The 12673-nt window shown below is 55.2% G+C and overlaps 1 protein-coding gene across 1 annotated transcript in view; it reads right to left on the bottom strand.

Annotated features, from left to right (window-relative positions):
* ARNT2 (aryl hydrocarbon receptor nuclear translocator 2) overlaps positions 1-204 on the bottom strand; it is a 146024-nt gene extending 145820 nt beyond the window's left edge. Inside the window, 1 exon segment of the mRNA XM_042987902.1 lies at positions 145-204. Coding sequence (XP_042843836.1) covers positions 145-175 — 31 coding nt within the window. The 5' untranslated portion in view covers positions 176-204.
* Positions 205-12673: the final 12469 nt, after the last annotated feature.

The following is a 12673-nucleotide window of genomic DNA, read 5'->3' as shown; positions in this document are numbered from 1 at the left end:
CTGTGCCGGTGCTGATGCTGCGGCCGGGGCCGGGGCTGCGGCGCGCGGGTCCCCGGAGCGCAGCCGCCCCCCCCCCCCACCCCGAGCGCGGGTCCCCGGAGCGCAGAACCCCCGAGCGCGGGTCCCGGCCGGGCCGCTACTCACCGGGAGGGTTGACCGCCGCCGGGGTTGCCATCTTGCCGGGAGGCCGGGCGGCCGGGCGGGGCGGAGGGCGGCGCGGAGCCGGGCCCCGGAGGGCGGGCGGGCCCAGGCGCCGCCGCCGCCGCCACACAAAGGACGGCGCGGGCGGGCGCTGCCTCCGCTCCCCCCCCCCCGCCCCCGCGCCGCCGCCGCCGCCCCGCCCCGCCCCGCCCCCGCCTCCCGGGCCGGCCTTTGTCGCGCGGCGGGGGGCGCGGGCCGCGGCTCCCCCGCCGGGGCCGTAGCACCGCGAGACTTGCGCGGCGGGCCGCCGGACCCCCCGCTGGGGGGCGCGGCGGGGGGCGGCGCAGGTGCTCAGCCCGCGGGGCGGGGGCGGGCGGCGCCCCGGGGTCCGGGACGCGGAGGGGGGCGGGGGGACGAGCCCATTAGGATGCAGAGGGAAGCGGTCCTCGGAGGCGCGGGGAACAAAGGCGCCCAGTGCGGCCCACTTAGCATGCCGGCGCCGCGCCGCCTGCTGCCCGGGCCCGGGGCCGAGGGCTGAGCGCCCGGCGCCCAGAAGTCTCCGAGGCCGGGGACCGCTTCGGAGCGCGCTCGGTACGCACCGCGGCCCAGGCAGCCGGCCCGGGAGCCGGGAGTGCCTTAGCGTCGAGGGGCGCACCCGCTCTGCCTTCCTCCCGCCTGCCCACCGCGGTGCCTGTTACCTGGGGCGGCTGCAGGAGCCGTAGCGACACCAGCAAACCGAGATTTAACCGGGTTTTTAAGTGTTTTTATCTGCAGAGCCTGGTGAGAGGGTTGGGCTGCGCAGAGCGTGGAGGCACCCCTGTTTTTCTACCAGACCCCAGCATCCCCTGAAAGACCACGGCGCTTAGGAAGCAAACCCGCCAAGGCGGGCGCCCTGTGTGCAAGCTTCCGGGAAAGAATGGATACATCCCAGGGGAGAGCCAACAAGGACAAGACGGCCCCTAAACGGGGACACGTTTGCAAAAACATCAGACTGCCTTCAATCCCTGCAGAGAAGCATGGGGGGGGGGGGGGCGGGTAGAGAAACAATGCTTGGGATGTATTTTCAAATAAGCATGGTTATTGGGGAGTTTGTCACTACTGATCTGACTAATAGGGGCTTAATGATACTCATTCGGTTATGATTGCGCAGACGCTGAAAGTCTGCCACGTGCCAGCTAGGTGCCCGGTGGGCAGAGCAGGGAAAGAAAGCCACAGGGGCTCTGTCCTCCCGGGCTTCCAACCTGGGGGTGGGGAGGCGAGGAGCGCTCAAGAAACACACAGATGCCTGCAGGGTTGGGGGTGGGGGGGCGTGGTGGTCACTGGGGAATGAATCCGGGCAGAGAGAGGGTGGAGTGATCGGGAAAATGAACACCAGCCTTGGAAGAAATGAGCGGAACGTGGAGAGGTGGACAAAGACACGTCAAGTGAAAAGATCGAAGGGTGTTGGCTTTGGCAATGAGATAGGCCAGGCCCAGGCAGGTAGAGATCAACTCGGATGACAACTGAGCCCTCCTCCCCACCCCCCGCCATTGTTGCATCAAGTAGAATGTTCCTGATTTTCCCGATATCAAGCCAAACGAGAACCCAGCCTCTTTTCTACACGAGGCATCAGCACTCCAATGCCCACAGGCACTCGATACACAATAGGTACCTGACTGAGGATTTCCTACGGTAAATGCCAGGGGCGGTCCACTCGTTCACTCCACCTCAGACAAGGTAAAAACAGTCCATCTTAAATGTTCCCGCTGTCTAGAACAGTGCCCTTCCGGGCCCCGGGCCCCACCGGCAGGCCTGTCGTGCTGGCCCGTCTCCATACACGGCACCCAGCACTGAGCCCCGCGCTGTCCAGCCTTCCCTGCCCCTCAAGGCGGCCAGCTTTTCTCCTTGGGGTTTCCCCACCCGCCGTCACACGAGGCTCGCTTTGGTATTGTCTGCACACAGATACGTTTGCAACATTCTCCCTAGAAAAGAAAATTGTAGTGAACGTGACCGTCATCACACACACACACACACACATTTACCATGTACATACGTATCTGTTGACAAGTTTTACTCTCTCACTGTGTGCTCAGGCCTGCCGCCCGTTTTCCAGGGGTTACTCCGCAGATACCTTTAATCCTTCTTTTTGCATTTGTCTGGGTAGCGTGTGGCCAGCTGCTAGAGGCCGGGACACTTCCGTAGTCCGCTTGGAGACAGACCTAGCCTGTCGTGCTGTGGTTTTCAGCAAGTAAGAAGCGTGTGTGAATTTAACAGAGACGTTTCACCTTTTCTTTCTCTCTCTCCCCTCTCTCCTCTCTCCTCTCTTGCTAAGTGGGTAAATACCCAGAAACATCCATTGTGGAGGAAAGCCCCGCTCTTAAGTAAACAGCCTGAAATGGAGCGGTTAGTCATTGCCGAACACTGAGCGGCATTTACACGATACAGTGGTCTCGTGCTAATTACGAGGGCTGGCGGGCCGTGACCAGTTAGCAGCCTCAGTCCGCTCCACCTTTAAACCACCTAGAGCTGTTTTAAATTCCAGAGGAGGCTGTCAAGTTGGAAGCTGAGGCCCGCTTTCTTTTTTTGTAAATGGGTGCAGACCAGCTGGGCCCCTAGCACGTGATTCAGTGTGCCGCTCCCGGCGGTGACCGGGGCTGGCGGCCACAGTGCGGGTGACACATGTGGGGGAAGCGGTCGCTCACCTGGACCCTGCCTCACATCCCCGCGAGTTCTGACGTGAGACCCGGGACTCCCATCAGACAATGTGTGACGACCCCAGGATCTTGTCTTCCCTTGACTTCCCTTTAAGATAGCAAGAGACCGGGGCGCCTGGGTGGCTCAGTGGGTCGAGCATCCGACTCTGGATTTCAGCTCAGGTCACAATCTCACGGTCCTGGGATCGAGCCCCAAGTCGAGCTCAGTGTGGAACTTGGAGCCTGCTTGGGATTTTCTCTCTGTCTCTCTCTGTCTCTCTCTCTCTGCCTCTCCCCCACTCATTCTCTCTCTCTCTCTCTCTTTCTCTCAAAATAAATAAACTAGAAAAAAAAAAATAAGATAGCAAGAGACCGGGGCGAAAAGCAGGGCCTTCCTCAGAGAAAGAGGGCGTGGAAGGTAGGGGAACGGGCTGACATGTCTACAAGAAGGGAGTTTCTTCTCTGTCACACGCTGCACGGCCCTGCCAGCCTCCCTCAGTCCTCCGTTCCTTCTAACTTCTTGCTCAAGGCAGGAGGGAAAGGCTTGTGGGTCCGCTACCCCCACCCTGCCTCCCGTGTTCAGTTCCACAGCTGCCCAGAGGCCCTGTGTCCAGGCGGCCCCCCAGCCGGCAGGTTTCCTGGTTACTCTGAGTCACGGGCCCAGCTGAGAGCCGGACGGGGCCTTGGGTCTACAGAGGAGGGCGGGAACCCAGCCTTGGAAGCAGAGAGAGGGGACCAAGTGTGCTCTGTCACCCTCCCAGCCCTAGAGCCTGGGGAAAGCCTCGCTTTCCCCACCTGAACCTCTGTGCGGAGCCGCAGTGATGATGAACTTGACTGTGGTCATGTGTGTGCTCTGTAGAGTCGAGATGCTTTAGAATGCTGCTCTGACAGTTTGGCGGAGAGGAGGGAAGTGTGGCAGACAGGGGGAGAGACACGGGAAGGGGCAGCAAGCTGCGTTGTGCCTTCGTGGAGGTGGGGTGGGGGGGAAGAAGGAGGGGAACAGCCGTCGGACCCATGGGTTCTGACCTCTGTCTTCTGGCTCACGTCCCGGGAACGCACCTCAAACACGCTGACGCAAAAGCCGAAAGCAGAGGGCTTTCCCCCATCGGGAGGCCCAGGGAGGGAAACCACGCAGGACATTTCTGCGGGGACTGAGGGACGAGGCAGCCAGTGAGCCGGGCCCCACGTGGCGCTCCTGGCCCCGCGGGGCCTCCGTGTGGGGTGCCTGGGATGCTCACATTCCCACAGGCCAGGGGACCGGAAGGTCCCAAGAGAGTCCAGGCTCCTGGGTGCGGAGGACCAGCCTCAGCGAGCAGGACTCAGTGAGCACAGGCTCCAAACCAGGGGCCACGGATTCCAGCCACAACCCGGACTCCGAACGATGCCTTAAGGTTCAGCAGCCAGATGACCACCCCGGCCGCCCAGGATGGAGGGGAGCAAGAACCCCAGGGCCCTTCCCCACCTTCAGCCCCCCATCTGAAGGAGGCCACCCTCGCCAAAAGAGACACCATCAGTGTTCAAGGTCAGGGTTTGCTCGGTTCAGAGGAGTCTAGGCTGAGTAGATTTGTGCCCCTGCCACGTGGGACAAAGAGACAGTCCAAAGTCAGAACTTCACAGCCACGACACATGGACAGTGACACGTACCCTCCGTGAATTCTCAGGGGTGAAAACCCGTGGTGTGAAAACGCAGACAGAAAATGCTGCTCGAGATTCGAGGGGCTGGCAAATCACAAGGCAGTGACGACTAGGACCAAACGGGTGTCCCCCTTCCCCCGAACGAACCCCTCCCAGCCCCCGAGGGAAAGCCACGTGGCCAGGGTCCAGTGCTGGGGAGGCAGTATTGGACCCAAACTCGGCAGCCGTGACCTTCCTCCCCGGATGCACCTGCCCTTTGGGAGTTGCTCTCGGGGCTGAAAGACCCAGCGTCCCACGGCCCGCGCGGCTCCAGGCTTGCCCCCGTCCTCCTGCGGGGGTCTCGGGCTTTCTCCGTGGCTGGTGGCACGCTGGTGGTCTTCCCTACCGCACAGAGTGGTGTAAACTCTACACGGCTCTCCGAGCGTGGCCCCGGAAGGCAGACAGCCCGTGTCCAAACACGCTGCTCACACCTGCCGTGTGACTTACACTCTCTGTGCCTCAGTCTCTTCATCCATGAAGTAGGGATAAAACAGTCCTTACCCCGGGGGTGGGTGGGTTGTGAGAATCAGGGGCGCTAACGTGAGTCTACAGCTTAGAGCATCATCCCGAGCGTGGTTGGCGAAACGCGTTGACAGCGTGGTTGTTATCCAAGAAGCAAGGTGCAGTCACGGAGAACGAGATGGGGCAAATTGGGGGCGGATGCCAAACCACAGCAAGTGGCGATTTGGCAAATAGTGTACAGGTGACTCCGTTTATCAAAAGCTGTCCCCGGGGAGGAATTCACAGCTGCAAAGACTTGATCATTAACCAGGAACAAACGAACACGGGCGACAAATGGTGGAGTCGATCAGTAAGGAGAGCTTCTCAGCTGGTCCCGGCGGAAGAATCCGAAGAAAGGGCGAAGGCCGGAAGCGTGGAAGGGCGGGGACACAAAACCCCAGCCACGCGTCTGCGCGTCTCCGGGACCCCACGTGCATACGGCCCCTTCCCCACCTCTCCCTCCTGCCTCCCCGTGGGCAGACCTCGCCCCTGCCGAGTAGAGGTGGTGCCCTCTCTGGCTCCACCTCCCCCGTTAAAGAATGGAAGGCATCTCGGGGGAAGGCTGGGCCGCCTGCCTCCGGAACAACCATGTCCAGGGGGCCGGTGACCACGACTGTGCCCTCTCGCGATAGGAGACCCCGTCGCATAAGAAGAAAGCGCCTCCTGGTGGAACCCTGCAGCTCGAAAGGACGTGAGGACATTTCCACGACGACGTGGGAAGAAATTGCCTAAGATAAATGCAGACGCTGATTTAGCAAGAAGTCAGAGAGAAACACTTACAAGGAAAAAAAAAAAAAGAGGGGCACCTGGGTGGCTGCCGACAGTTGAGCCTCTAACTTGTGATTTCGGCTCAGGTCACCATCTCATGGTCCAGGAGATCAAGACCCATGTCGGGCTCTGTGCCAACAGTGCACGGCCTGCTTGGGATTCTCTCTCTCTCTCTCTCTCTCTCTCCCCGAACCCCCACCCATGCATATGCTCTTTCTCTTTCTAAATAAACTCCAAAAAAAAATTAAATAAAAAGAAACATCTGTAAATTAGTCCAAGGGCTGAGTCTTTGGAAGGGACCTCCCTGTAGCCACCTGCGTGTCCCCACCCCCCCACCAACACCTGTGCACCGATAAAACCCAGCTCCTTGTCCTTTCCGACCCACACAGAGATCCCCCTTCCCCTTCTCCCCTGTGAACTTCTTGTTCTTCGTAACCCTGTATTACTGGTCACCGCCTCCCTTCCAGGTGGCGCCTGCACCGTGACGGGGCTCCGGGTCCCACCTTCTCCCTCGTTCTTTCACGTGCCTCACCGGGCCAGGGTTGATTTCTTGTCCATATTTCGTGAACCTGTGAGCTACTGCCCCCGTGTTTTCCCTTCCCTGGCACCTAGCTCGTCCCGCTGACGGTCTTGTCGGTCGTGAGCGCTCACATAACCCGCCACGCCTCCCCTCTGTGCCCCTCCCCCCCCGGGGTAGGAAACGCGTGGACAGCTGCCCAGTGCCCTCCCCTCTGCGGCCGCTCGCATCCTCCCTTGGGCTCCTCTTGGCTGGGAGTTTATTGTTAATCTGCTCTAATTCCAATGCATATTAGAAGCTGTGTCACTTACTCCTGGGAAGCGGGAGGGACATGAGTAGGAAAAGGTACTCCGTGCTCAGCGCCCTGCTCCGACCTTGTTCTCTCCAGGTGCGTGAGGAGCTCAGTGACTGCGTCATCTCCCGCAGCGACTGTAACCCCCCCACCCACATTCGTATGTGGAATCTAAAAATCAGAGTAGAATTTGTGTAAACAGGCATGTATAAATAAATTCCATATATATATATATGTACGTATGAATTACATATAATTTACACACATACACTCAGCTCTTTCGGGCAGTCCGGTCTATCTAACACCTTTGTTTCACAGCTGGGACAGTTCTGACTCGGCCTCCTTAGCGACAGCATGCCGCACGAGTGAATGTATTCGGATTTTCTTTCTTTTTTTTTTTTTTAATTGTTTTTTCAACGTTTATTTATTTTTGAGACAGAGAGAGACAGAGCATGAACGGGGGAGGGTCAGAGAGAGGGAGACACAGAATCTGAAACAGGCTCCAGGCTCCGAGCTGTCAGCACAGAGCCCGATGCGGGGCTCGAACTCACGGACCGCGAGATCGTGACCTGAGCCGAAGTCGGCCGCCCAACCGACTGAGCCACCCAGGCACCCCATATTCAGATTTTCATAGACAGCCACTTTCCCGCTTGTTTTAATCCACTTTGGAAACCGTCCTCACCAATGACAACAGCTTTTTTTTTTTTTTCAGCCTAAGAAGATTCTCCGAACGTTTTAGCGGGTAATTCTAAATAGGTGCATTTGAGCTTATGTTATGTATAAACACATAGTTCTTGCTTACCAGTGCCGCGAGAATTAATGGGGTTGGTTAATGATTGATCTCTCTCTCCAAGTAATAATATTCGACATTCCATCGGCGTCCACACTGGTTACTGTGAGACGACACGCCCAGACCAAGTTCATTATCCAGCCAAGCGGTCTGCAACAGCTCGGTCGTTAGCATGCAAATCAGCGCAAACACAGGACAGGTGACAATGACTCCCTCCCCGTAGGTCACACTGGTAGAGGGAGGCCGGGCACGGTTCTGTGGGAGAACGGCTATCTTGAGCACGCACGGTCTAGCTCCTTGAGGGGTCAGATTTGGGTCTTCTACACGTCTTCCTGTGTCTGTGGAATTGACAACTGAACTTTAGAAAGCCACCTTGTACGTAACTGAGAGGTAAACCGTAGAAGCTCTCCAGTCCTCCCTGCTTACTGTATCGTGAGGGAAGGGTCTAGGTGCACCAGCTCCGGACCGAGTTAGCATCTGGGGCGAGGTGGGGGGGGGGAGGGGTGGAGGGAAGGCCAAGCCAGACCAGAGAACCGGGGTGTGTCGATGCCATTGGCCTGCCCGCCTGCCTGCAGGCACACACCCTTCACCCCAGATGCTCTACCCTCCCTTACTTCTTAAAGCCCGGAGCCCCGATTTCTTCCAGCTCCCAGAAAGAGGGGCAACGCCTCCCTTAGCCGACTGGTTGAAGGGTCCCAGCTCCTCTAGAAGCCTGAAGGTGGGGCCCGCGCTCCCTCCCAGACCTACCAGGCTGTGGGTTCCTCTCCCTGCCCCTGCTGTGTCCACAAGATGGGTGAGGCCGGGAGTGGGAAGTTTCCCTACGTGTAGGCTTCTCTGGCTTTATAATCCTAAAGCATATTCCCTATTAGAAAACTCAGTGCAGGAATGGGGCGGGAGGGGGGGACGGGTAACCAGGGTGAGGCTCTTTGGTAAACTATAGCACACAGCCGCAGCGGGGAAGGAGCGAGAAAATGCTTAGGAGGAAGCACAAGTCTTCGTGTGGGCTTAACTTCACCCCTCGAGCTTCTAAAATCGTGATTTAAACGGAGTATTCGTTTACCAAATCACCTTTGGCTTTATTATCCTTGAAGGAAAAAGTAATACTGACCGTCCCAGTATCGACTGTTTGCTCACACAACTCACAAGAATGTGGTCAGACGGGGACCCAACCCACAGGACGTGAGCAACCTTGCTGATGACGGTACATCCCAGACACTGTCGATATAAGGTGTCCTGAAACCTTCACTTTCTCCCTTTTTTTTTATTTTGAGAGAGAGGAAGAGAGAGAGGGAGAATCCCAAGCAGGCTTCAGGCTCAACACAGCACCCAATGCAGGGCTCGATCCCACAAACTGTAAGATCACGACCTGAGCCGATATCAAGGATCAGACTCAGGGGCACCTGGGTGGCTCAGTCAGTTGAGTGTCTGACTTTGGCTCAGGTCATGATCTCACAGTCCGTGAGTTCGAGCCCCGCATCGGGCTCTGTGCTGACAGCTCAGAGCCTGGAGCCTGCTTCAGATTCTGTGTCTCCCCCTTTCTCTGCCTTTCTCTCTCTCTCTCAAAAATGAATAAACATCAAACAAAACAAAAGAATCAGACTGAGGCACCCGGCGCCCCTCTCCTTCTCCCCAGGAACAGGTGTATTCCTTGTTGGGAGACCCCCAGTTACTGGCTCAGTGCCCACAGAGAAGAGCTCTTTGCCGGTCGGTGTGGTTGTTCGTGAGCGACAGGAAATTAGAGTCAGGATCCTGGGCTGAGACTGAGCTCAGGCTCCACTCAGAGCTGAGGAGTCCACACGAAACAGAGAAAATGGTCTAAGGCCGACGTTGACTTGAAAGCTCTTTCTTTGTTCAAAAGCAGAAAGAACAGGAACGGAGAATCTAAGAAAGCCCTGCTGAAGACAAATATATATTTGGAGGAGGGGGACGGGGAGGAGCAGGAGGAAGAAAAAAAAGGAGAAGTGAAAACACAAAACAAAACAAAACAAAATCCAAATATATCAACAACTCCTTTGGCAACAGAAAGGAACCGTCGGTGAGGAGCCAGGAAGGAACGTGCGAAAGAAAGCAAAGTGCGTCCAGGGCCCCAGGGAACCTGTGTGTGTGGCTGGTCCCAGCCCCCAGAGGGATATGCATGGGGCTGTCGTGACGCAGTGACATTGGCCACAAGGCCACGGGTCTCGTCCCCGGGACTCCCCGTCGGGCCCAGGCCCCACACCGCACACACCGCACCCTTCCGTGGCCGCCCTCAGGGAATAATCTGGCCACCTAAGGAGGCCTTGCTGTGAGGGGGAAATGAGCCGCTTAGCCCACAGGAGCACTCTGCCTTCTATTTTTGTTCCCTGTTACAAATAAATTGGTATTTGGGTGGTTCCGTCTGTCCCTCGAGGTCTGATAAGCCCGCTGGAGGTGAAAAGAAAAGAAAAAAACGTTTCCAGACCATAGGCAATGGTTATGCCCCAAGCTGACGCTGAGAATCACCTGGCCTCCCTGGAGGGCATCTTGCTGGCTTCCAATTTTAATCAATGCAACCTAGATAACGACTGTATCACATTGGTATTTATGTGACTACGTAGGCCTGTATCTATCTATCTATCTATCTATCTATCTATCTATGCTGCATCTATATAAGGTGCCTAAAAGATTCAAAATGATTTTTGTATATATTTTATTTAACCCTTTGTCATTCTTTAGCTCACTTACTGCCGCTTTCATTTGACAGATCTGGTGACTGATACTCAGAGAGGTTGGATGACTTACCCAAGGTCACATGGCTAATGAGTTACAGAGCCAACTGTATGAACCCAGACTGGTCTGACTCCAGAGTTTCGCTCACTCAATCTCCAACTATCAAGATCCACTGGTGGATGTTATCTCACTGTAACATACGAACTTGACAGGTAGCTTCCCTGGTTAACTTCCTGAAGGTAGTTGGAAGCAGATTTAGGAGGCTGTAAACTGTGGAAACGAGGTACAAGGGGAGTGAGCAGGTGTGGGAAGGGGGGTTGGCCCTCCGGGCCCCGTGCCTCCAGCGAGGTCTGGTCACCCAGGCGGCGGGAGCCTGCAGGCTGACCGCTCTGAGAACTGGTCGTTATGGTCTCACGGGGGACTAACTCCATACGCCCTATGATGCATGTGCTGTCCCTTGTGCTGAATGTTCCAGTGAAATCAGAAGGCAACTGGCAACTTCTCTAACGTGCAAAGTGACGTTTCCTAAGGCTCATGAGTGGACTTCGTTTCAGACGGTCCCCTGCAGGCTGAGGAAATTCGTAGTGGCGGAGGAGTCCCTGAACGCAGTGACATCGTGACGAGGGGAGGCTGGAATTCAGAATTGGTTCGACATGACTTTAATACTCTTTGCGTCCTTTGTAGTCTGCTGGAAGTGGTTCCTTTCCCCAATAGTTTGTGCTCCTTTATTCTGAAATAATTTCAGACTTACAGTAAAGTTGTAAAAATTGTAGAAAGAACTATCAGATACATTTCGCCCCGGTTGTCGACATTTTACAACGCTTAGGTTTTCTCTCCATATATCTCCATATTATCTTTTTCTGAATATTTGAGAATAATCGGAGACATCATAGCCCTTCCTGCCACAGACCTTAGTGCGTATTTCCTAAGAACGAGGGCTTGCTCTTACACAACCACATTGTAATTATTAAAATCAAGACATTATCGTGATGGGATATGATTAGCGAAGCCGCACACATTTTTCGTCTTCCCCAATTATCCCCGAAATGTTCTTTATGGAGAAAAGGAATACTGGCTCCCAGAACCCAGTCCATAATCACACATTGTCATGTCTCTGTAGTCCCCTGTAATCAACTTCATTTTTTAGTACGGTTTCGGGGTCACAGAAAAAAATAAGCAGAAGTGCAGAAGGTTCCTATATGCCTCCCCCTACACACACACACACACACACACACACACACACACACACAACCTCGCCCTCTGTCAGCGCCGTGCCCCAGAGTGGGACGTTTGTTACGATCGACAAACCGACATTGACGCATTGTTATCACCCAAAGTCGGCAGTTACATTAGGGTTCACTTTTGCTGTGCATTCTATGTGTTTCGACAAATATTTAATGGCATGTATCTACCATTATAGCACAAAGATGGTTTCAAACACAGATAGTTTCACTGCCCTGAAAATCCTGTTCCCTACCTGCTCATCTCTGCCCGGCTCCGAACCCCTGGTGAGCACTGATCTTTTTACCGTCTCCATAGTTTTTCATTTTGCCTTTTGCAGAATGTCCTAGTGTTGGAATCCTATAATCTGTGGCCTTTTCGGATTGATTTCTTTCACCTACGGGTATGTTTTAAGGTCCCTCCAGTCTTTTCATGGTAGCTCACCTGGTTTTAGTGCCGAATGATCTTCCATTGTCTGGACGGACCACAGTTCGTTTACCTGCTCGCCTACTGAAGGACATCCTGGTTGTTTCCAGGCTTTGGTGATTACCAACAGAGCTTCTGTGAACATCTATGGGCAGGTTTTGTGTGGACACAGGTTTTCAACTCCTGTGGGTAAATACCAAGGAACACGTGGGCCGATCCTGCGGTAAAAGCACGTTTCATTTGGTAAGAAACCACCAGACTGCCTTCAGGAGTAGCTGCCCCGTGTCACACTCCCCCTGCATCCAAGGAGGGGCCCTGTGGCCCCAAATCTCGCCAGCATGTGGCGTTGCCAATGCTTTGGGTTCTCACCGTTTTAACAGGCACTTGCAGTGAGATGTTCCTGCCACCGTTTTTGAAGCATTAACGGTCCTTGTCCGTCGATCATACCTCCAGGCCTGTGGCTAGACTGGCTGCTACGATTTTCTCATGATGGAGTTGTGACTGATCTCACTGCTGTGACCTTAACTGACCGCCAATAACATAACCAGCTGAATCTGTAGTCTAGGTTGGGGCCCAGGGCACCCAAATTACCTCCACAATTTAGTATATCTTTGGTCTCAATTTTCCATTTATTTGCAACTTGACATACACACATATCTAAAATATCCTAAAGGCTGGGTATAATTTATTACCTTAATTACTTGATGATTTACACAGAAGCATCATAAAACGTTAGGGCAGCATTTCTTTTTTTCTTTTTTAGTGTTTTTAGTTTTTGAGAGAGAGAGAGAGAGAGAACGAGTGGGAGAGGGGCAGAGAGAGAAAGGGAGACACAGAATCAGCAGCAGGCTCCAGGCTCCGAGCTGTCAGCACAGAGCCCGACGTGGGCCTCGAACCCACAAACCGCGAGATCGTGACCTGAGCCGAAGTCGGACGCCCAGCCGACTGAGCCCCCCGGGCGCCCCTAGGGTAGCATTTCTGAT

Source organism: Panthera tigris, chromosome B3 (genome assembly GCF_018350195.1).
Source record: "Panthera tigris isolate Pti1 chromosome B3, P.tigris_Pti1_mat1.1, whole genome shotgun sequence".
Classification (NCBI taxonomy): domain Eukaryota; kingdom Metazoa; phylum Chordata; class Mammalia; order Carnivora; family Felidae; genus Panthera; species Panthera tigris.
The sequence above is the reverse complement of the archived record's forward strand: the minus strand, read 5'-3'. Positions and strand labels throughout refer to the sequence as shown.